We start from the raw sequence: 26,024 nt of genomic DNA, 5'->3' as shown, positions 1-26,024 counted from the left end.
AGCCAAAATCAAGAGTCCAACACTTAACCAACTGAGCCACCCAGGTGCCCAAGTGATACTCTTAATATATGTGTTGTGGAGTACTATGGCTGTATCTCCTGAAATTGGACAATATTTAAGGATTATTTAATTAAGCTCCTGCATTTAATTCACTAAAATTTTATTTCATTAACTTATTTTTATTTAAAGTGAGTTTAAAATTTCTTTATGTGCTATGTTTTTAAGAGATAGTATTGAGAGAGTGGAGGAATTTAATAAAATTTGGAACTTTTCCTTGTTTTAGGACACTCCAAAATATTTTTTTAATGTTTATTTGAGAGAAAAAGCATGAGCAGGGGAGGGGCAGAGAGAAAGGGAGAGAGAGAAACCCAAGCAGACTCTCAGCACAGAGCCTGATGTGGGGCTCAAACCCACAAACCATGAGATAATGACCTGAGCTGAAATCAAGAGTCCGACACTCAACTGATTGAGTCAGCCAGTTGCCCCCAAAATGTTTTAAGTGGTACAAGATTAATTGTTTTTTGAAGACAAAATCTGTGGTCCTCTATTTTGGGGGAGATCCTTAAAAATTACCCCAATTTTGTTTATTGGTCTGTTCCATGTTGTAAATTTTGTCACTTAGTTTTGCTAAAAGAAAAAAAAAAAAGCACACTCTGTTAAACTTGCCAAATACCTAAGCATGTATTTTTATGGACACTTCCCACTTTTTTAAAAAATAAAATCTGTGATTCCTTTTTTCATTCCAGATTTTGCATAGTTACGTAATCTCAGCACATCCAGCACCTCATAGTTTACAAAATGCTGATTGGATGTTCAAAGCAAATTTTTTATATCATTAAGGAAGTTAAAACTTCTCCCCTCATATCCCATGGAAAAATTTTTATAATTTCCTGTTTTAACCTTATTTATACAACCTTGTATTAATTATACTGGTGGCTAGCAAAATCTTCATTAGAGTTTATGCTCATTGGGGACAGTTCTTATTTTAATTTGTATTCCTATCTTCATCTAGTTTAATATTTTACCCACTAAAATACTCCCGTATATTTTGTGAAATAGAATTGTTTAAAGATAGTTGGCCAACTGTTGATTCCCTACATCTTAAGGTTTTTCAAACCTTAATCCTAATCATCTCTAATATCATGAAATAGTATAGAACATTTGAAAGTATTTTAACTTTGATTAAGATATTTACTAATTATTTGGTATAAATGTCTGGATTCTGTCTAACCTTTTCATTGTTGAGAATGTGAGCACCATGAGTAAAGTAAAATTATTTAAATAAAAATAATTGAACTTCTGAGCTATTTAACAGAAAATGAACTAGTAGAATGTGTCATATCCCCCTTTTTAAAAAATTTTAGGACCCCCCCCTTTTTTTTAATTTAAGGAACTTATTTGAATTCATTTCAGAAAACATTAACACTTTGATTTTGTGAAGACTTCAGTACAGTAGAGAGTTTTGAAGTAATAAAAGAAGTATAGGTAGGGGATAAAATAAAAGTGAAGAGTTGAGTTTTCGGATGGTTGGTATGGTTGTATTGAGAACCAAGCTAAGAAACACTGTATTTAATACTAATATTCTAAGCCTGAAAATCTAAGTTCTCCTTTTCAAATAGCAATAAAGATGTTTTAAAGAATCTTCCCTGTGGTTCTCAGAAAGTAGACATGTGGTAGAAGAAAATCTATTTTTATTAAAATACACCCACATCTAATCTACAGACATAATTCAACATTATGATTCTCCCTTTGAATCTTCCTCTAAATGTTATCACTTTTTGAGACTATTATAATATGGAGGGATCATATTTCTTCTCATGGTGCATATGGCAGTGAATACATTGTAGTTGTCTAAGGGAAAGTACAAGTGGGATATATAAGTTTAAAAAGGCCCTCACATTTTTTGTATTCTTTACTTTTTAGAGAAGATAGGATCACTTTGGCTTTCCCCCATTATTTTGCAAATGAAATGACATATAAATTTTATATGTTTTTTGTGTGATTTCCAGCACTTTTTTCTTTGCACTTGAACAAATAAAACTTGCATTTTGATTTAGGTCAACTATTTTTTTAGTGGACAACCTTGTCATATAAACTCAACTGTTCTCTGGAAGGTGATGAGTAGATAGGCTGTCGATAAGACATGAATAGCTAGGTTACAGACCCAGTTCCTTTCTAGTACTGACTTGTCTCTTGATAGTCTCAGCACTGAATATTATCTGGGATTGGACACAAATGTTTCAACTGATGCATCTGTCTACTAGAGAACTAATTTACAAAAGCAGCTCTTGTATGGATTATTACATACTTGTCTTTGTATCTTTGAAGGTACCTCAGACCTATTCTGTGAATATGATTTCCAGCATGGACTCGGTTCTGCCTCCACAACATCTAGATGACCTCATTGCCAACTCCTTAACATGTTTTCTCAGGTTGCTGCACAGCACCATACCTGTTCTGTGGGCCTAGCAAGTGAACTTAATTGGTTTCAGGTGTTGGCTTGTAGAAAGTCCTTGAAAAGCAAAGCCAGTTAGGACCACTTTCCATAGCAATGGAAATTATGAAGTTAGTTTAAGAAGTTAACTTGAATGTTGGCAACTGCATTTTGGAAAGCTAGCATCAGATAAATGAGGCTAAAAATAACTGCAGAGAAATTAATCTTTAGCAAGTAGCTACATTTTAAAAGTTCGCTCTTAATGTGTATTTAACTAATGGCACTGTATCTCTATCCCCCTTTGGGTTTCCATTTATACCACTTAATTAATTGGGCAATTATTTTCTAAGCACCTATTAAGAGAACCAGAGATTGTTAAGCGGTTTGAGAAATCCGAAGTTGTCTAAGATGTCATTCTTACTTTAAGCAGATAGTGACTTTGACAGGGATATGATGGCGTTTTACATATGGTTTTAAGCATTATCATGAGAACCACTACCACTGCCGTCATCATTATCTTTATCATAGCTGCTATCATTCATTCATTTGTTTTAGAATTATCTATGGCATGCCTAGTATGTGTCAAACACTTTTCCCAATCCTGGGGATACAGCAAATGTACTATATTAATGACACCATGATGTTTCTATTCTGGAGGGGTGAGAAGGATAGAAGGAACATTTAAACACCTTAATATATATTCTTAAATAGCTTAATATATTACTATAGATACATGACTAAATATGACTTGCGATATACCTAAAATGATAATGCTATGAAGAAAAAGAAAGGGGAGGGAGCCGATAGAAGGGATATGAAATGTTACTTGAGAGAGAGTGGTCAGGAAGGAGCATCAGAGATGAGACTTGAATGTAGAGACAGAGTGATCTAAGTTAAGTGTGTTGAGGAGGAACATTCCAAGCAGTTCATTTCATGTGAATTTTATTGCGAGTAAGAGTTTTGTTTGAAGAATTGATTTTAATCCTTACATTTAAAAATAATTACGTTATTACTCCATTTGTTCAGATAAACCCCTCCCCCCCCAAAAAAAAAATCTGAGGCTCAGAAAAGTACATCTTTGATTCTCACAGCTGTTAAGTGGTAGGGGTGGATTCAGCCTATTAGTACAATGTTTTTGAGGCATTTTTTTTCCAGAGGAAGGGAAATCATATGTGGCTTGCATAAGTAGGTGAAATTCGGAAGAGAAGAGGCATTAGAGCTAGATGTTGAATGATGGGCAGTGCCTGCAAGTGGAGGCATATGCAAAAGGGATTAGATGGGAAAGAATCAGGGTGGAAGGTGAGGTGAAGGCTGAGGCATCGGAGGCATCTGTGCCAAATGGTTACCAGAGCAGTATGGGGCTGTGTTCCTTCTCAAAAGGGATCCAGCTGGATGAGGAGACTGGAGCTGGGCAAGAGACAAGTGTTAGGCTAAATTGTCTCATTTGCATTTTGATTATTTAGCAAGTACTGGGACACTAAAGGACTTTGTGTAATAAAGGGACAGAAGTAAAACCATGTTTTATAAATATTGCCTTGGTAAGAGATGGAAAGGGGAGAATTTTATTAGGAGCTCATTAAGTCTGCAGTTCCAAAACAGACTAGGAGATGCCTTGGGTATTGATGAGTCATCTTAAAAGTAGCCACACATTCTTATGTGAATCACTTTATGAACAGGAAAATTTTTTTTTCTTTTTTTTTTTCACTCAAATGTGTTGCACCATTTTAAAAATGGTATATTTTCCCAGTCCGCCATGACTAGGGAAAATATAAATTTATTGGAAAGGCATCGCACAGCTTTTCTTTAATTGTGAATTTTCTCAAATAAAAGGTGATAAAGTACAACTGTTACTATGTCGGGGTCCAAATCATTCCTTGACTCATTGATTTATTTATTGCTTCATGCATTTATCCTTGACATATTTATCTTTAGAACATCATATTTAAGTGGTTAAGAGCCAGAGTTTGTGGACTGGACCCTGAGATCCCCCACTTATTAATTGTAAGTGGGTTTTTAATTAATCTCTCCAAGTTCCATTTTTCTCATCTGCAAATCTGTCAAAATAATAGTAGTCACACCTGATTTTTCTGAGGATTATGATAGATTATGAACATAAAATATTCAGTATAATACCAAACCTATAGTAAGATATCTAGGCTATTATTACTGTTAGACCACTTTTGGTAGACATTATATGGTTACATCCTATTCAAAAACTGAAAAGCACACTCTGAAGTCATTTCGTTAATAATTCGCCTTGTGTTTAAGAGTATGGTACCCACTGGATAACTAGTTTGTGAAAGCATCCCATGGATGCTCCTGTTAACTACTATCTTGAGAATGCAGAAATCCTATCCTCCCTCTATATGCCCATCAAGCAGGAGGTATAGAAGAACATGTTGTTCAGTGTTCAAAGACAGGGGCTCTGGGGATAGCCAACCTGGAGCATCTCCTTTGTAACAGAGAGTGTCCTGATGGCAGGCCCTGATATCCTTAGAACTCTCGCCATGCAAGGAGGAAGAGGTGGCAGGTAGTTGGTCAGGCAGGTTGCTGTGATGTGCACACTTGCTGCATTAGATCCCAGCAGCAGATGCTTGTCCCGTTGGCCACTCATGGACTCCCTGTAAGGAAGTTTCCCCAATCAAACTACATCTCAGTCGCTGTCTCTGGGTCTTGTCTTTGGCCTTACTGAACCATCACCCACTCTAGGCTTAGAGTCTGGTGAGGTGGCTGCCTATCCAGTGAGGAGGAACCAAGATCAGAATCAGTAGATTTAAAATTATAATTTACTCTTGATTCCTTTACTGGAGTGAGATGTCAGTTATAATTGCTAACACATTTGACCCTTGAATAATGTGAGGGTTAGGGACATTGGCCCCAGCATAGTCACAAACCCATGTATAACTTTCGATTCCCCAAAACATAACTACTTATAGCCTACTGTTGACTGGAAGCCTTACCAATAACATAAACAGGCAATTGATACATACTTTGTTTTATGTATTATATACTGTATGTGTGGGTGTGTGTATATATGTATATAAACACATTTCTTACAATAAAGTAAACTTGAAAAAATAAAATGTTAAGAAAATCATAAGGGAGAGAAAACACATTTACAGTAAGTACTAAATTAAAAAAAATCTGTGTATAAGTGGACATGTGCAGTTCAAATAAATATGAATGGAGATTCTAACTAAAACGCAAGAGAAATACGGGTGTTGGATAACAAGCATTAATATGCATAGAAAAGAGATATAGAGTGAGTCATTAAAAAAAAGAATAGAATGGGGGCACCTGGTTGAGTGCCTCAGTTGGCTCAGGTCATAATCTCAGGGTTCATGGGTTAGAGCCCCACATCAGGCTTTGAGCTGACATTGTGGAGCCTGCTTTAGATTCTCCATCTCCCTCTTTCACTGCCCCTCCCCTGCTCATTCATATTCTCTCTCTCTCTCTGAAATAAAAAAAAAATAAAAATAATAGAATTGATCTCTGCTGGATTTGGTTCATCAGACTGAAAGACACAGCAGTTGATCTGAGAAGGGGAAAAACTAGAACAAAATACCTTTCATGCACGTTCTCTTCTTACATTTATTTAGGGTTTAGTTCTTTACATCCAAAGTATTTATGGCAGAATTGGAAGCCAATATCACTATATGAAAATGTGCTCAATGTTTTAATCCGTGAGTCATAGGAACCCATTTGTAATTTACTAAATGTTTGCTATCCTATTTATCTTTGTTTAAAGCAGAGCTGCTCTGAGGCTTGTTGAGTGATCTGTGCACATCTGGTGAACTGGGTACCTTTACATTTTGTTTCATTTGTCTTGCAAAAAAAAACTTAGCTAGTTTTGACTAAAAAAGTCTTTTTTTGGAAGGAGGAAGAGAAGCTGGGAGATGGGGTAGGAAGAAAGAAATGAGAGACTCAAGGTTTTATAAACTTCATTGCAAAGAAAATCTGGCATTCGTTTCAAGCCAGTGTGGGGTTTGCTTTGCTTTGCTTTGGGGAGTTATGTTCACACAATTCTAGTCAACAGGGTAGAACACAGATCATCTGAAAAATGAAAAGCTTTACTTGATGTATTGTGAGAGATGCTCAAGTTTATCCTTCCCTATCCATCTTTCTCCTTGCCAATATTAGGCATGCTGCCTAGGGAGAGGATGCTATCAACCACTGATATAGAAGCACTCATTTAATTTAGTTACTACATCCTGTTGATTTTTATGAGTGGTGGGGGAGCCGTTTAAAAAAGACCTGTTGTGTTGACAGATGTGCCCTGCTCTACAGCATGGGGCATTTTGAATGATTTTCCCATCTCTAATCTTTTCCCCCCACTATCCAGTGAGAAAAGTAGTCCACAGTGCTTGGGAAATATTTGTCTAAATCTTTGGCATAGGTTCCATTGTAGTAAGAAAAAAATGTAAGTGGGTGTGCTTTATTTCCATAATTATTTTGCAGAGTACTTTGGCCATTGTCCTAGTGTTTATAGTCAATGCATTTTAACTCCATCTACATTTTGGACAGCAGGCCTAAAGCTCTGTTGGTTTATCTCTTAGAGAAATAAGATTACCACCCCCCCCCCCGGCAAAAAAGATAGCCATTTATAATATATTCACCTTTGAATAATTAAAGGAGCTACCGAAGAGGAAAAGGATCCTAATCAGCTTTCAAACTGTGATTGTGCCATGCAGTGAATTATTCCTTTATGAATACATTTCTTTTGGAGCATGTATAATTATGAAACTTTTTTTTTATTTTTTCTATCTCGGTAGGAACTGGGAAGTAACAGCCCTCCACAGAGAAACTGGAAGGGAATTGCTATTGCCCTGCTGGTGATTTTAGTTGTATGCTCACTCATCACTATGTCAGTCATCCTCTTAACCCCAGGTAATCTGTCTTTATTCCTCTCTTATGATGGTATTGTGGATGATAATTTCACATTCAAATGCCTTAAGAGGGTAGCCATATGTGGTATCTTAAGACACATTAGCACCAGTTGGAATAAAAAAATGCATAACCAGACATTTTGCAAATGGCACCGTAATTCTGTGGTTCAAATACCATGCAAGATATTTTGGGGAAACTGAAATGTAAAATATATACGTTGAGAATGCCAAGGAGATTTTTGGTCTCCATTACTACTTAGAGGCTTATGTTTGTCAGTTAATAAATGCAGGGGACATTTGACTTCTATTGTGGGTTGAAGATGAGGGAGTGGAGTCTGGAAGTTCCCATATATAGGTGATACCTCGACTATAATGATGGCGGTGAAGGAGGATTTAAGAGACAATGAGGGTTTGATGAAAAGAGAATGAGCTAAGCCCCTAAGTGCTTCTTTCTTCTGTTCCTTTCTTTCCTTGTAATTTTATATTCCCAGTTTCCCCTTGTCTAAAGAACATTGCCAAATTGCCCTTGCAGTGATCTTTAAATTGTGTCCTTTACATTAAAGAATTTAACACTAATATATAAATTATCAGAAGGCTTAATTCCTCTTTGGGGATTATTTCAGTACCCAGAAGTTTTACTGTTCTTTAGTAGGTGCTGATATTGGAAGACAGCAAAAGGCTGCTGACTTTTAAAACTCCCCAAAATATCTTCTAGGAACAAATCCATTTGGTATGCTATGGCAACCAGCCCATCTAGCTTCCTCAAAGACTGGACACCCATATATTGCTCAACATTATAAAAAAATAGTCATTTTCTGGGGTAGGTAGGATTGAGCTAGTCCAAAAATCAACTGATATAATGAAGTTACAGCCTGTTGTTGAATATTATGTATTTACACTTCATTTCTTGCCCCAGTTTTGTTACTTAGAAGTCCTTAAACATGTTGGACTTATTTCCCATGTACAAAATGTGATTAACAATAACAGCTCTCTTTCAGAGTTATTTAGTCAACTAATTATGATGTCTAATTATACAAATGACAATATCAATTATTCCACTATGGTACTTTGTGAAATCTATCATCTTGGTAAAAATATTGGCTTTGAAATATAAATTCCAAAAAATAGTTTGTAATTATTATTTAGCATATGAAGAGACTGAAAAAGAAACTAAGGGAATTGGGGCGGGGGGAAGAAAGCAGAAAGAAAGATTAAGGAAGAAGGAAGGAACTGAGAGAGAGAGGAAGAGGGAAAGGGAGGGAAAGAGAGAAAAAGAGAAAGCAATTCATTGATAAGAGCTCGCTTATCCAGAATTCTCTTCAGAAACCCTGTCTTATCTGGCTCATTTATACACCTGCAATCCAGTGTAATTGAGCAATGTAATGGCTCTAAGTTGTTGCAGAATGCCAAGAATCTTCGTTAAATGAAAATAAGCTTATGTCCGACATCGTGTTTGTCTTAAGCATCAGAATTTTAGTGTAATTACTAAAAAATGAATGAGTTGAGTGTACTGTCTTCTACTGGGGACTCTTAACCAGATGGAGAAATTGGTGCCCTCATGCCTGTGTGTTTCTCTTGAACTTTCTTCCATCTGATTATAGTATGCTTTTCCAGTGATTTCTTTTCTCAGATTTTCTTGTTCCTCTCTGAGGCTATAGTGATACTTGGAGGTCTTTGAATGTTTGGTATAAGCAAGACCTTATTGGGTTGGCCACTGACAAAATTAAACTTCCTCCACACAACCTTTTCCGTGTTGTTCAGTATAAAAACAGTATGGCTGGCATCACTTTGTCATGCACTTATTCTCTATTAAAACAAGGGCTCTGAGCAAGGCACACCTTGGTTTGAGTTCTGGCTCCTAGTTTTGTGAAGTTAGCCAGTTATTGAACCTTGTCTGTCATTTCATTCTTCTGTATTATGGGCACAGCATATAGTGCCAACTTTACAATGTTATTATGAGGGAGAGATGAGATAATATAATTCAAGTGTTTAGAATAGTATCTAGCACCACCGTTGCTATTCCTCTTATTATTGCTATTATTCCGTACTTATTGACCACCAGACATGATGCCAAACACTGCATTACATGAGGGAAATGTCTAAGAAAAAATAAAAATCTCTCTGGAATATGGATCTTCTGTGATTTCAAGTTTAAATTATGTCAGGTGGAAAGGGACTAAATATTTAATCGAAGTCAGTCTTTCAGTAGTCTGTGTTTTCATTCATTCATTCATTCATTCATCAGTAATTATGGAGTTCTTACTACATTCTGGGTGCTGTGGGTAGCTGGCCTTGCTCTCTCCTGCTTTCTATCCATCACCTTCAACCCCCCTTTTTCTTTACTACACACACACACAACAACCACAAATCCTCAACCCAAAGACTTAATTTCATATAAGATTAATCACATGTTCAAATGTCTTTGGGTTTTACGGTCATTTTTGTCAAGAATATAATGATACAAAACAGGAGTCAGGACGCTGGAAAAAGTTTTGCTGCAAGGAATAGTTAAACTGTGTTATGCACTCTGTTTGCAAATTCAGAGCCACCAGAGACCTGGGAAATCCTAGAAACTGAAGAAGTAGATAGGTGTAGTCAGAGTGGTTAGGAATTTATTTGAGTTATGAACAAGTAAATACCAGCCTAGTTACATGACCTTCATGGTGGGCTCAAACCAAACATAGTGAAATAGAAGGCTGGCGGACGAATAGTTTGTGGCCTAAGATATGAGCCCAAAGCCTTGAAGTGCTTTTGCTTTCCTCATGAGACAGGAAAAAAAAAAAAAAAAAAACACCTGCATTTGTTTAATCTCTGGTTCTGAGGACTAGAATGTGCATTGAGACCACGAGTGTAGACTTTGATTCCACACGTGTGTGTGCCTGTGCATGTCTGTGGTCAGAATCTAGTGCTCTAATTACACCATGTCTTTCCTCTTCTGACTGTCAGGTTTGAGACCCCTCTGCTGTACTAGAATAGATCCACAAAGGAAAACATAGAACTAGAAAGATAATATACAACACCCCCTTCTGTTGTTCCCTTTGTCCACCAATAGTCTCCAAGGCCAGATTACTAGGGAAAACTACACAAGCAGATGGAAACTTTTTTTTTTTTTTAATTATTTTTTTTTTCAACGTTTATTTATTTTTGGGACAGAGAGAGACAGAGCATGAACGGGGCAGGGGCAGAGAGAGAGGGAGACACAGAATCGGAAACAGGCTCCAGGCTCCGAGCCATCAGCCCAGAGCCTGACGCGGGGCTTGAACTCCCGGACCGCGAGATCGTGACCTGGCTGAAGTCGGACGCTCAACCGACTGCGCCACCCAGGCGCCCCTGGAAACTTTTAATCAGGAAGGGGAATTCATGTCATGAGGGGAAACTATTGATCCATAAATCATTCAGCAAAATAGTAGACCTCGAGAACTAAGGGCTGACTCTAGAACAATCCTTCCAGTAAGAGTGGGGGTTCAGAAATCCATATGCCTTTTATAGCTATAGAATCTGGGGCAAATCACTTATCTCATTTGACATCAGGTGTCTGGTTGAAGAAGAGGGTATTTTTGGTTCACCAGACTATCTAGTGATCTTTTGAGGTTTATTATAGCTCATATATCTATGATCTAATCAAATAACAGCAGTAACAACAACAGAAATAATGGTGGTCTGTTTGGTGACATACGTAGGAACAGATAAAATCTGGTGAACTCACACTAAGCCTCTTCTACTTTGAAAAAATATTTAATGTTTTTTTTTTTTGGGTGGGGATTGGAGAGGGAAGAAAGCATACAAAAAGTTATCTAGTCTAAGAAATGATTTAGAAACTATTTTGCTCAAAATAGCATCCCATTTTGGAGGTAAGTGCTAAGGAATGCAAGCCTATAACCAGAGAAACACATGTTCATTGTAATTTTGGTTTGATTGCAAATTTTATTACAGAAGTAATTTGACACAGGTGTCTTAATTTCCAAGCTTGTCAGCAACTTCCCTGCCTGGTGAAGAGAAGTCCTAATTATATTTGAAGAGTGGGTTAACCATTCAAGTATTTCTTTAATAAGTAACTATTTTTGAAAGGAACAAATTATTCACTTCTTTTTTTCTGATTAAAGGGCAGACTTATTTAGATGCATCGATCAAGCCTACATATTTTTTTTGTTTGTATTGAATTAAAAGAGCACCAATGTTTATTTTCAGAATATGTAACTGTAAGATCAATACTTATACTGTGCAAGTATATGAGTGTACATTCATGCTTAGAGTTGTGGAAAACAGTCTTATGTAGCCATGCATGCATTTTGCAGCCTCATATTTATATTGAATATGTAGAATGAGAATGATCATGATCCAGAAACATTTCTTGCAGAATGTAGTTACCCATTGTGACCAGTTTTGAGAGGAGAGACACATTTTATGAGTTAAAATGTGTTTACTGGAGAATATTCTTTAAGCTTTCAATTTGGTTGCCATATTGAGATAGCCACCTGGGTTGACTGTGTATAATCTACCAATTTTTCAGCTAAAGTGGCCTGTTGCCCTTTGCTTGGTGTCTGCAATCAGTCAGTGTCAAAACAGGGTCATCGGCTTAATTTACTGTCATGGCTGACTAAAGACAACATTGTAAGGCACTGAAATCGTGTCTTCATCATTAGCTGTAGCTCATTAGGCAATTTCCCATTCCTTTAGTACCCTCTTTAGGTGAGCATTCTCGTCTGGTCTTTGCAGGTCTGTCAGAGCAAAAAAGAAAACAAGCATTCACATATAAACTATCGGCATTCATGCATAAGCCATCAGAATTCTGCTTGATCTCAGTTAAACAAGAATTTAATAGGGATCCTCTAGGACCCTATAAACATGCCTTTATTTTCACTTGTAGAAGTATCTCTAATAGTAAGGATTTTACACCAGGCTCAGATGCCCTGTTGGGAAAGAATATACACCTGTTGAGACTGCCACTGTGATGTTAATAGTTAGGTAAATCTTTATGTCAGGTAAGGATTTGATCCATGAAGTTAGGCTCAAGGAGTTCACTATAACCAAGATTTAGGACTTGAAGGGAACCAGAGAAATTTAGACAAAGTTATCCAAAAAAACAAAACAAAATATAGAAGCAAACCTTTAAGGATGCATACTTGTCTTTGAAGAAAGGCCAACTTTCCTATATTTTTCCCCAAAGAGTACATAATCCTATCCTTTATGCCTCATCATACACCAACTTAGAGCAAGTGCAGTTTTCTAGGTAATACAGCTAAGGCCAGGAGAATTTGACTTAGGTGCCTAGTTTGTGGAGAAAGTATAGCAGAGCATGTGATTACATTGACCTTCAATTCAGACTGCCAAGTTCATGCCCTGGCCTTGATAGGGCGGTAAGACTTTGAGGTACAGAATTCTTTCTTCCTGTTGTCTTTCTTACACTGCAGGTTTTTTCTTTTTTCTTTTTTCTTTTTTCTTTTGTTTGTTTGTTTGTTTGTTTTTTTTTTTTAGAAAAAGAACTATCTGACCCTTTGAAAGGAGGCTTAAAAAAGATTAATCTGTTCCTAATTACTAAAAAAATAATTTTCTAGAAAGCATTTGATAAAATTAAGTATTTTATTGGAACGGTGACAGCTGATTAGTTATTGTTATGCAAAAACTCAAAATGAATTTATTCTCATTACTATTATGTTCTACCAAAATAATCGCTCCTGGTTATAGTTAGTTAAAATGTCATGTCATATTATGTTGCAAGCAATCTCTTGGCAGCTGCAATTTAAAAGGTGTCATTTAAGCATCTGACCTGTGTTTTAAAATGTCAAAGCAACAATTAAACTATCCCACTATGCTTTTATGAGAGGGAAATAATGTTTTACAGATTTTAAGATTTGCATTACTCACTTGTAAACATCAACATCAACCAAGATGCAAATTGTTTATTTTATTTTGTTGAATTAAAAAAAAAAAGGAGATATGTTGTATTGATAGTCATAAGCTAAATTGTCTCTGCTTGTTTTTCCAAGAACAGCACAGATGAACCCATTTGAATATGGTATTACCCAGACATAATCGGGCTGCCAGAGAGAAAACAATGGCAGATTCCAGCAGTTTCCCCCTGGATTACATGGGTTATTGTTCCTTTTCTAACAGATTTATCTCTGATGTTGAATGAAAAATAATTTTCTCTGTCATTAATAAAGTAAGAGTAGTTATACTTTTTTGTCTTTGCTTTACAGTTACATTTCTATTTTTAAGTCAAATTTGATTTCTTAGCCTCATCTTTTTGTATTGTCTAATCAGATAAATAATGGATTTAGTTTACATTATGATGTGTTCAATTTTATCAGTCAGAAGAGAATCTGCTTTAACAAGCTACATTTATTATCTGCTTGTTACAAGCCAGATATTGCGCTAAGTGCTTTGCATGTACTATTTTATTTATCCTCACACTAATGTGAAATAGATACGATTAATTTATGCCTCTTCTACATTATTCAGTTGAGTCTTACAGGTTACAGTAAATTATCTCTCATAGGACTGGAACATGGAAAAGCTGGATCACTTATGCCAGGGCTTTTCGGCTCTAGCTGGTGTCTTAACCTTTGAACATAGGTTAAGATATATTATTGCACCCATGGCAAGTATAGGCAAGAAACATGTCAGAAAAGAAAGAGAAAAATGAGTTCTGCTTTATTCCACCCCTGATTTTTTTAAATAAGTGAATTGATTCTTTTACTGCCTTAAAGGGAGTGCACGGCAGAGAAGGAATAAGCTGGGGTAGACAAGGGGTAAATGGGAAGGGAGTGCAGAAGTGAGCATTTGAAAATTATGCATGTCAGGAGCACCTGGGTGCTTAGTCGGTTAAACGTCCATCTTCAGTTCAGGTCATGATCTTGCAGTTCATGAGTTTGAGCCCTGCATCAGGCTCTGTGCTGATAGCTCAGAGCCTGGAGCCTGTTTCAGATTCTGTGTCTCCCTCTATCTTTGCCCCTGCTCCACTTACACTTTGTATCTCTGTCTCTCAAAAATAAAAACATTTAAAAAAAAAAAACCTGACAGATTCCTTTAAAAAGAAAAGAAAAGGAAAATTATGCATGTCAATTCTGTATAAATTCTTTTTTCAGCTATTATATTTTATTGGAACCTCAATATCCATGATAAAATATAAGTGCCCACTTTCTTTTCTAAACCATATCGTATAACAATTATTTATATGTCACTGTACAACTTTAAATATTTTGTTATATTTTTTCTTTGAAATATAAGTTTTAGAAATATGATAGCCTGGCCTCTAAAAATGGGGGGAACAAGGCAGCCTGATCCCTCAGAAGCAAAGTTTCTTTAAAGGAGGGAGTTGCATTCAACTGCTTATCCCCCTGGGGGAAAAAAGAAGACAGCGTTCTTTTTTTAATCTGCAATTATTTTAATCTGCGGGTATTTTAATCTGCAATTATTTGCCAGGGACTTTATCATCCAGTTCTCTGTGTTTGAACTGTAATTTAAGATCTCCCATCCTAGAGTTCATTCATTAGGTGTGAGAGGAGACTCTGTGAAAACAAATGAAAAAAACAGACAAATAAAAACCTTAATTAAATAGCCTTTTAAACTAAATAATATCCCAATTTATGCCTTTGTTCATAAAAGTGAAAATTTAGTTGAAACAATTTCAGTGAATATTCATTGCTTTGGCTTGTTTTCACCAATATTTCTCTTGTTCTAAGATTGTTCTACTAAGTGTAGGGTCCATTTGAATAAACTCTAGAAAAACTGGAATTATTAAAGTGAGACTTGGGAAACGTCTTTATTCATAGGGAAGACACTTCCTTAAATCTCTGCATTACAATTCACACTTTGAATATGGCGTAGAAGGTCTGTGATCCTAGATTCACAGCTCACCTTGCTTTTCCTGGGACATTATCTGTAATTATGTAACATTAGGAGAACAAGGCCAGTAAGAATACTTTGTTTTTTAATTCTTTTTATGTTTATTTATTTTTGGGAGAGAGACAGAGCCTGAGTGGAGAGGGGCAGAGAGAGAGGGAGACGCAGAATCTGAAGCAGGCTCCAGTCTCTGAGCTGTCAGCACAGATCCCAACACGGGGCTGAAACTCTTGGACTGTGAGATCGTGACCTGAGCCGAAGTCAGACACCCAACTGACTGAGCCACCCAGGCGCCCCAAGAATACTTTTTTGCATAGATTATAATTCAACATTTAGGAATTCTTCTTGCTCCAATTATCTTGTCTCTCCCAATCACATTCATTATCTTTATTCTTTGACTCGAAGCCTGGTGTTGAGAACAATTTTTATTTTACTACAGTGCAATTCTCGGAGCACCTGGCTGACTCAGGCAGTAGAGCATGTGACTCTTGATCTCAGGGTTATGAGTTCAAGCCCCATGTTGGGCATGGAGCCTGCTGGAAAAAAAAATGAAATTCACATTTGAAACTATCAATTTTAAAGTGAACAATCCAGGTCACCTGGGTGGCTCAGTTGGTGTCTGACTTTTGATTTTGGCTCAGGTCATGATCTCACAGTTTGTGGGATCAAGCCCCGAGTTAGGCCCTGCGCTGACAGCACAGAGCCTGTTTGGGAATCTCTCTCTTCTTCTGTCTCTCTATGCCACCCCTGCTCACTCTCTCTTTAAAAATAAATAAATAGGGGCGCCTGGGTGGCGCAGTCGGTTAAGCGTCCGACTTCAGCCAGGTCACGATCTCGCGGTCCGTGAGTTCGAGCCCCACGTCGGGCTCTGGGCTGATGGCTCAGAGCCTGGAGCCTGTTTCTGATTCTGTGTCTCCCTCTCTCTCTGCCCCTCCCCCGTTCATGCTCTGTCTCTCTCTGTCCCAAAAATAAATAAACGTTGAAAAAAAAAATAATAAATAAATAAATAAATAAATAAACTTAAAAAAAGATAAAGTGAACGATCTATTTACTGTGAATGGCATTTACTACATTCACAATGTGTACAACCATTACTTGTATAAAATTGGAAAATATTTGTATCACCACAAAAGGAAACCTTATGCCCGGTAAGCAGTTACTCCCCATTTTCATCTTCTATCTTCTGGCAGTCACCAATTTGCTCTTGGTCTCTACAGATTTACCTATTGTGAACATTTCATGTAAGTGTGACCAAAAAATATATGATGTTTTGTGTCTGACTTTTTGACTTAACATAATGTTTTAGAGATTCAAAGTTCTTAATTTTGATGGAGTCAGTATATTTGGTTGTTTCTCATGCTTTTTAGTATCATATCCAAGAACCCATTGCAAAATCCAAGTCATAAGGAGTTACTGTTATTTTTTAAGAGAGTTACGATTTTTAGATTATCTCTTTAGATCAATGATTGGTTTTGAGTTAATTTTGGCATATGGTATGAAGTAGGGAATTCAACTTCATTTTTTACATAACTTAAATTTCTCTTCACACCATTTGTTGAAGAAATTCTTTTATTTCCACCATATGTTTTTTTAATCCTTGTTGACCATCATTGATTATAGGTAATATGAATTTACTTGAGGATGTGCAATTTTAATTTATTGTTCAATGTGTCTATCCTTGTGCCCACATCACACTGTTATGGTTACTGTAGCTTTGGAGTAAGTTTTCAAATGAGAGTATGAATGGTCCAACTATTTTTTTTTAATTGTTTGGCTATTCAAAATTCCTTACAATTCTATGTGAATTTAAAGATTGACTTTTCCATTTCTGCAAAATTAAACAGTTGGGGTTTTGATAGTGATTGTGTTGAATATGTGAATCACTTTGGGTAATACTGCCATCTTAGAAATATTAGTTTTCCAAGTGACAAACACAAATTGTCCTTCTATTTATGTCTTTGATTTCGTTCAGCAATACCTTGTAGTTTTAAATGTACAAACCTTTAACTCTTTGGTAAAATTTATTCTCAAGTATTTTATTCTTTTGGATGTTAGAGTAAATAGAATTGTTTAATATCCTTTTTAATTTTTTCTCTTTCTTTCTTTCTTTCTTTCTTTCTTTCTTTCTTTCTTTCTTTCTTTCTTTCTTTCTTTCTTTCTTTTTGGATTGCTCAGTCCTGGTGTATACAAATACAACTAATTGTTGAGTGTTGATTGTGTACCCTTTAACTGTGCCGAATTAACTTTTTAGCTCTGGTAGGTTATTAAAGATTCTTTGGGCTTTTCTGCGAATATAGTTTCTTTTTTTTTTCCTTTCTAAATTCACTCCGTTTTATTTCTTTACCTTGTCTAATTATTCTGGCTGGATTCTAGTATAATGTTGAATAACAACAATGAAAAATGAACATCCTTTTCTCATTTCTGATCATAGGGCTAAAGCTTTCAGCCTTTCATCATTGACTATTGTCTTAGCTATGGGTTTTTCATAGATGACCTATTTCATGTTGAGGAAGTTTCCTGCTATTCCTAGGCTTTTGGGTTTTTTTTTTTTTTAATGTTTTCATAAACAAAGAGTGATGGATTTTGTCAAATGCATTTTAGCATCAATTCAGATTATTGTGTTTCTCCTTTTTTCCCCCCCTATTATGTGTTGTTAGATGGTTGATCTTGTTTTGTTGAGTTACCCTTATATTCCTGGGGTAAATCTGTCTCATTAATGATACATAATCCTTTAATATGCTAAAACATTTGATTTGTTAATTGAAAAAAATTCTGTCATTCCCTGCTGGAATTGCATTGAGCATTTTTGCATCTATATTTATAAGGAATATTGATATATTGTCCTTTCTTATGTTGTCTTTCTGGATTTGGATCAGGATAATTGTAACTTTACAGAGGAAATCAGTAAGTATTCCCTCCTCTTTGGGTTTTTAGAAAAGTTCGAGAAGCATTGATGTTAATTTTTTAAATGTTTTGTAGAATTCACAAGGAAAGTCATCTGCTCCTGTGTATAGTTTTTATCGGGAAGTTTTTCATTACTGATTCAACATCTTGTTTTAAATCTATAGAGTTTCTATTTCCTTTTGAGTCAGTCTGGTAGTTTGTGTGTTTCTAGAAATGTGCTCATTTTATCAGGTTATCTGATTTGTTGGTATGCAATCAATCATTCATTGTATTCTCTCACCATCCTTTTCAATTTTGTAAAATTGGAAGGGAATGCTCCCAGTTTCATATCTGACATTGTTTGCATGTTATTTTTTTCTTTGTCAGACAAATGTATGTCAGTTTTGTTCATCTTTTTAAAGGAACAACTTTTTATTTTGTTGATTCTCTCTATTGTTTTGCTCTTTCTACCCCCCCCCCCCCCACTTCTTTTTGTGTAAAGTTAGGTTACTGATTTAACTTCTTTCTTTTTTAATGGAGATGTTTCTGGCTATAAATATCCTTTTGAGAAATGTTTTCACTGCATCCCATTAAGTATTGGATTGGTATATTGCATTCTCATTTTCATTTGTTCCAAAGTATTTCCTAATTTCCCTTGTGATTTCTTCCTTGAAATATTTCTTCTTAAGAGTGTGTTGTTTAATTTCCTTATATAGGTGAATTTTCCAGTTTTCTTTCTGCTATTGATTTCTAGTTTCATTCTACTGAATTCAGAGAAGACACTTTGAATGATTTCAATATTTTTAAATTTATTAAGACTTGTTTTATGGTCTAAAATATGGCTTGTCTTGGAGAATATTCCATGCGCTTTAAAATAATGTATTGAAAATAATGTATATATGTTTATATATATATATATATATATATATATATATATATACACACACTCACACAAAGATTTTTATAACACACACAACATATATATTTAAAATGTCTCCTTATTAATAGTGTTGTTCAAGTCCTATATTTTCTTATTAATCTGCAGTCTAAACTTTGTATACATTCTTGAAAGTAGGCTATTGAGATTTCTAATCACCTTTGAAGACCTATTTCTTCATTTCTGTTGACATTTGATTCACATAATTTGTGATTCTGTTATTTGGCTCTGGTATCATTATTCTTGTTATAACTTTTGGGTATAACAGTTTTCAATATGTGATGTCTTTATTTGCCACAACAATTTTTGACATAGTTTATTTTTTGTGATAATAGTAGGGCCACTTCTGCTCTCTTTCATTTACTGTCTCTATGGAATATCTTAATCCATCCATTCACCCTCAACCTATTTTTGTCTTTGGATCTAAAGTAAGCATAACAGGGGCGCCTGGGTGGCGCAGTCGGTTAAGCATCCGACTTCAGCCAGGTCACGATCTCGCGGTCCGTGAGTTCGAGCCCCGCGTCGGGCTCTGGGCTGATGGCTCAGAGCCTGGAGCCTGTTTCCGATTCTGTGTCTCCCTCTCTCTCTGCCCCTCCCCCGTTCATGCTCTGTCTCTCTCTGTCCCCAAAAAAAAAAAAAAAAAAAAACATTGAAAAAAAAAAAGAAAAAAAAATAAAGTAAGCATAACAATTTTTTTTAATTCAATTCTGCTGTTCTCTGCCTTTTGTTTAGAGAGTTTAATTCATTTACATTTAAAGTAATTGCAACAAAGGAATTACTTCTTCAATTTTACCATTTATTTTGTCTATGTATTTTACCTTTTGTGTTTCTTAGGTCCTCCAATACTGCCTTCTTTTGTCTTTGATTGATATTTGCTTTACTCTTTTGAATTTTATTTTTTTAGATTTTCTTATGGTTACCTTTGGTATGACTATAAATATATTAAATTTATAAAAATTTTTTTGAATTGATGCCAACTCAACATCAATAGCTTACATAAACTGTATTTTTATATGGCTTCGTTTTCCCTCATATTGGTTTTATTGCAGATTACATATTTTATACATTCTGCACCCTTTAACATAGATTTTTAGTTATTTCTTCATGCATTTGTCTTTTAAATCGTATAAGAAATATAGAGAGACATTCCAAACCTAATATACAGCAATTTTCGCTTTTTATATTTAACTATGTAGTTACCTTTACTGGAGTTATTTTTTAACCTGACCTCAAGTTACTACTGCCCTCTTACGTCGTCCTAAAGGAATCCCTTTAACATTTCCTGGATGCCAAATATACTTGTTGTGACCTCTCAGATTTTGTTAATCTTGGGAGGTTTTAGTTTCTCTCACACAATTTTGAAGGATAGTTTTGCAGGATATAGAATTTTGGGTTGACAGCTTTTTCTTTCAGCACCTTCATAATGCTGTTTCATTCCCATCTGGCAACATAGTTTTTGACCAGAAATCTGCTGTTAAACACATTGAAGATCCCTGTATGCAATTTGGTTCTCTCTTGCTGCTTTCAAGATTGTATATTTGTCCTTTGCTTTGGCAATTTGATTATAATATGTCTCAGCCTGGATCTCTGTGTGTTTGTCCTTTTTGTAGACTTTAAGCTTCTCGAGCATATAAGTGCATGTATTTTGTCAAATTTGGCAGATATTTGACCATTATTTCTTCAAGTATTTTTTCTGACCTTTCGTTCCTCTCCCTTTTGGACTCCATTTGCTCATAGGGTGATATGATTAATGGAATTCCACATGTCTCTTAGGTGTTATTGGTCTTTCTATTTTCTTCTTTGTGTTCCCCAGGCTATATCATTTCAGTTAGCCTAAATTCCAGTTCACTGATTCTTTCCTTTGTCTCCTCATATCTTCTATATGAAACCTCTAGAAAGTTTTAATTTCCATTGGGGTGCATTTCAGCTTTAGAATGTCTGTGGATTAAAAAAATTCTTTCTCTTAAATGGTATTCTCTCTCTCTCTCTCTCTCTCTCCACACACACACACACACACACACACACACACACACACACACATTGTTCTCTTGGTTTCCTTTAGCTCTTTGTCCAGAGTTTCCTTTAGTTGTGTGAGTATATTTAAGACAATTGATTTAAAGTCTGTCTAATAAGTGTCTTGTCTGTGCTTCCTCAGGGGCAGTTCTGTTAATCTCTTCTGTGAGTGGACCGTAGTATCTTGATTCTTTTCATGATTTAAATTTTGTATTAAGAGAGAGAGACAAATTTTTGAGAGAGAGAGACAGACAGACAGAGCATGAGTGAGGGAGGGCAAAGAGAGAGGGAGACACAGAATACAAAGCAGGCTCTAGGGACTTGAGCCACAGCCTGCGAGATCAGGACCTCTGATGGTTAACCAACTGAGCCACCCAGGTGCCCCTGGAACACTTGATACATGATTTTTTCAACTCTTCAGAGCATATTTTTGTTATATGCTGTAGGCTGTAGCTGTTTTTGTGGTTGTTTAGTTGACTTTTTGGATGTATTTTGAAAAGTCAGTGTTCTTTGTCATATGTGGTCTCTGAAGTTTCTATTCCTTTAGCTTGTGTTCGGCTAGTATTTTTACAAAGAATTCCTTGAATGCTAGGATCCAAATAAACTCTCCCATTCTTTCAGATTAGTTCTGTGCTAGGGCAATTATTCAGTATTTATTTGTAGCTCTGCCTTAGCCTTCATTTCCTGTTTGTATTAAGCCTAGAGTTTAGCTGGAGGCAAAAACTTAGGGTCTTCTCAGGTCTTTTTTTGAACATGCATCCTGCCCTGGGCATGCATGTGTTTTTCTGAATTTCCCAGTATATGTAGACACTTCGATGTCTAATTACTCAAAGGAAAGCTCTTCCCAGCTTTCCTTCTCTAGCCTGAATGCTATATTTTAGGCCTTAACTGTGTCTTTTTTCCCCAGGCAGCCAGGCTTATTCATTTGTCTTATAATGTTTTTGAGAATATCTGCTGATTTTCTGTGCTGAGTTTTCTGGATCAGGTGTAAGAAAAATAAATACCCTAGCTCAGTCCTTTAGGTAACCCCAGGCAGGTCAGAGCAGACAAAAAGTGTTTTGAGAAAGCATCTACTCTGCTTCCTCCAGAACCCAGGGACCAGGGTCCCATACTCTACATTCAGACTGTTAACTTAAAGATCACCACTGAGCCAGGGAGGGGATTGGAGTAATGCCAAAGAAAAATGCCACAATACTTTTCTTTTTTTTTTTTTTTAAGATTTTTTTCTTTTTTCTTTTTTCTTTTTTTTAACGTTTATTTATTTTTGAGAGAGAGAGAGCATGAACAGGGAAGGGGCAGAGAGAGAGGGAGACACAGATTCTGAAACAGGCTCCAGGCTCTGAACTGTCAGCACAGAGCCCGACGTGGAGCTCGAACCCACAGACTGTGAGATTATGACCTGAGCTGAAGTCAGCTGCTTAACCGACTGAGCCACCCAGGCGCCCCGCCACAATGCTTTTCTACTGTTTTTAAGTTGCCTTTTTCTTGATTACGTGTTTGCTAGGTTGTTGTGAACCTCTGACTCTTTTCCAGAGTTCTGAAAAAGCTTATTCTGACACTTTTGCTTCTTCTTCTTTCTTTTTTAAATGTTTCTGTGAGGAAACAGCCTCTTAGAGCTGCCTACTCCTCCATGTTCGCTGATATCGCTTTGTTGACAAATTTTGCTGGTGCGGTTTTCATGTGCATTTGCATCTGTCTGTGATTAACCTGAGTTCCTTACTTTTTTTGAAGCCTTCAAGCATAGAGTTTATAACTTCATCACCTACACAATTCCCTACACTTATTATACCAGTAAATGTTGACCAGTGACAAATTTATCCATTTAGTCCCTCTTGCATTACAAATTAGAGAATGTAAGAGAAGTATTTTGTGAAAGTTGGTGAAGACGAAATACAATAGAGCACACTCATTAAATCTAATGATATCATCAAATTAAAAAGAAAATGCAGAACAGTAGAGACCTAGAATATTATGTACTATAAACTTAGCAGTTTGAAATATAGGCTAAAATAAACTTAATAAAATACATAATTAAGTACACACAGTAGAGCTTAGTGTAGGGCATTCTAACAGATTTTTGAGGACCCAAAAAATACTTTTTGGGCTTTTGAATTCTATCAACATTTATTGAGTTAGATAATAAAATTTAATTGCTGAGTTTTTTTTCTAAAATGTTGATTAATTCACATAAAATGGCAATGATAAAACTATAAATGTAAATATACATAACATGTAATAAAAATAGCTATATTTTTCAGAACAAACAAAAAATATAACAGCATTATTTTTTATTTTTTGCAAATTTGTTTAATGCCTGGATGAAAGACATTAGGATTTTCATATGTGCCCAGTGTTAATTCTTTTTGCAGTAGGTTGTTTTGGTTGACATATATGAAGAATCATGGCCTCATAATTAGTTAGAAATGGAAGATGTAGTTTAATAGCTTTTACATAATTGTAGATGTCCTTGTTTGACCCTTCCTGAAAACTTAACAAATGATTGATTCTTGAAGGTTAGTTGCCACGTGGAATCTGAAAATACGTCAATAAAATATCAGTACTTTGCTACATTTAAACCCATCAGTCACCTTTTACTTTAAAAGGATCTCTTACCCATGCATGATTCTAAGCATTGTGCCTTGGACTTTTGCAAAATATGAGTTCACTGAGTTACGCCAATTTTCCAAATGTTGGTGGGGTTTGTTCTATAACATAAAACAAAAATATAATTAACATCACTGATGGTACAACTTATGAATCTCACTAGAAAAGTTTTGGGAAGCTTTCACACTCAAGGGAGAGGACAACCCTTCCAAAATGCAAATATTTGCTTGAAAGTTTAAATTTTATAATTTGTAACAGCCACTTGTGTTTGGTTTGTGTGTGTGTGTGTGTATACGTGCGTGCATGTGTGCTTTATATGAGAGGTTCATTTCATTTTGAAGGCAAACATTTGCCAGACACAGGTATCCTTTACTCTCTGAAACTTGGCATTGTGTGACTTTGTTTTTGTGAAAAATTTACATTAGTACAGTGTAGAAGTGCAAATCCCCTTTGGATTTCTTTTGGTTCGCAAAAACAGATAGTGATGTAGGACTTCAATAAAAGTGGAAGTGGTATAATGTGATGTCTCAGAAGGCAGGGGATGCTCTTTGCTTTACACCATTTCAGCTTACAAAGTTTTCATAGGGATGGTCTACTTTCAGACAGTGAATGAAACCTATATTTTAATCTGAAGTCATTGTTTGTTATTCATTACTTCCATTAAATTCATGTTACATGAAGAAAAAAAAGTGGTTAGTTGAGCAGAACCAGCTGCTGCCAAGATGTTTTTCCTTGAGACAACTTCCAAGTTGATGCACAATGGAAGTGTTTTTGTTTTTATTGTTTTTAAGTTTATTTATTTCTAGAGAGAGAGTGTGATAGAGAGCAGGGGATAGGCAAAGAGAGACACGAAAGAGAGAGAATCCCAGCAAGCTCTGCCCTGTCAGCGCAGAGCCCAGTGCAGGGTTTGATCGTACAAACCATGAGATCATGACCAGAGCGGACATCAAGAGTCAGACACTTAAGTGACTGAGCCAACTGGGTACCCCTATTTTTGTTCTTGTGTACTTCAGATTTACTGCACAGATATTAAAAAGATCTTAATAGCGATACTGAATACAATTATCATTTTTATAACTGTATCAAGAAATTCTCAAGTGAAACTGAATTTTTTTTTAATTGAGCACATGTGGAAGTAACAGTGTTGGCTAACGATAAAGTGCTCAGAATTGCACCCCGCATTGGTTTTGTACCAAGGGTGAAAATTTCAACCCAGTGTAAGGGGAAGACAATGCTGTAATAGTATTGTGTATATAATTTGAGTTTAGGACCCATTTTCACTAGTTGTTCACAAATTATACTCTGTAGATAAAGATAGGATATCAAAATGTACTCACAGTTATGTAACTGGAATAAACAGTATACCTGAGAGAAGAACTAAAACACGTCTATAGAGGAGCCCAAGGGCTCAAACTAGAACCATAGCACTTCAGGGTTAAAAAAAAAAAAAGACATTATTTCAGAGAGAGAGAGAGAGAGAGAGAGAGAGAGAGAGCATCATTGCATAATTTTCTCAAATGTGAAAAGGCTTTGTTCAAGTATATTTCTCATATTTAGCTTTTCTACTCAAATTCAGGAGATGTTAATTTGAAAAAGGTCTCAAAAAGAGGTTTGAGAATGATTAGCATTTTGAATAATTGACCAATTTGACTAATTAAACCTATGAGTAAATCCTAAAGCTCTTGGTTTATTTATTCAAGAGATGACAATTTTGAGGTAGCATTTAATAAGTCCTTCAGAACCTGGAAATACATTCTTTATTTGATGAGCACTTAGAGTCTCTGCTGAAAACAAGAGAAAGTTGAGCAAAATGTAACAGAAACTAGGGGATCTCAGAGATGCAAGCTGCTTCATAGGCCACGTGTGTGTATGTGCATGCCAGTGTGTATGCATAGTATTTCCAATTAAATTATATATTAAGAGGTCAAAAATATGCTAAAGCAGAGCCGCTCTGATTTTAGAGTTCTGACCATGTAACCCCTGTCCTTCCCCTTCCAATCTCTGTCCTAAGAGAGCTTATAGGACTTTCTAGAATACACCTGACAGTGGTGTCATTTGCTCCAACCTTTTCTCTTTACAAAGAGGAAACTGATACCTGAATAGACTGAGTGCTAATGCCATGGGAATACATGCTAATTAAGGGTGGAATAGAACTAGATTACAACCTCCTAGCTCTAATGACTGTTCTTGAAGCCTTATTGCTTTTTCTTGTTTGAGAACAGAGAATGGGAGAATAGGTCCAAAACTGCGTTGGGAACCTCAGAGAAGGTGAATGCATCATAGGAGGCAAATTTTTTGCAACTGTACTTGTATTTCATATTTAATGTAAAATTCCTTAAAATCCCTTCCATGTATGGTAAAAGGGGCAGGGTGGGGATGGGGAAGAAGGAGACACGTAAATAAATATGGATTATCTTATTTA

At 35.9% G+C, this 26,024-nt stretch overlaps 1 protein-coding gene across 3 annotated transcripts in view; it reads left to right on the top strand.

Annotated features, from left to right (window-relative positions):
* DPP10 (dipeptidyl peptidase like 10) overlaps positions 1-26,024 on the top strand; it is a 1,361,034-nt gene that overhangs the window by 859,227 nt on the left and 475,783 nt on the right. For all 3 annotated transcript variants that reach the window (XM_045479564.1, XM_045479563.1, XM_045479565.1), the window contains exon 2: positions 7,207-7,321. In XM_045479564.1, coding sequence (XP_045335520.1) covers positions 7,207-7,321 — 115 coding nt within the window. The remainder of the gene's footprint in view (positions 1-7,206; positions 7,322-26,024) is intronic.

Source organism: Leopardus geoffroyi, chromosome C1, assembly GCF_018350155.1.
Source record: "Leopardus geoffroyi isolate Oge1 chromosome C1, O.geoffroyi_Oge1_pat1.0, whole genome shotgun sequence".
Lineage (NCBI taxonomy): Eukaryota > Metazoa > Chordata > Mammalia > Carnivora > Felidae > Leopardus > Leopardus geoffroyi.
This window is presented reverse-complemented; position numbering and strand designations above follow the sequence as displayed.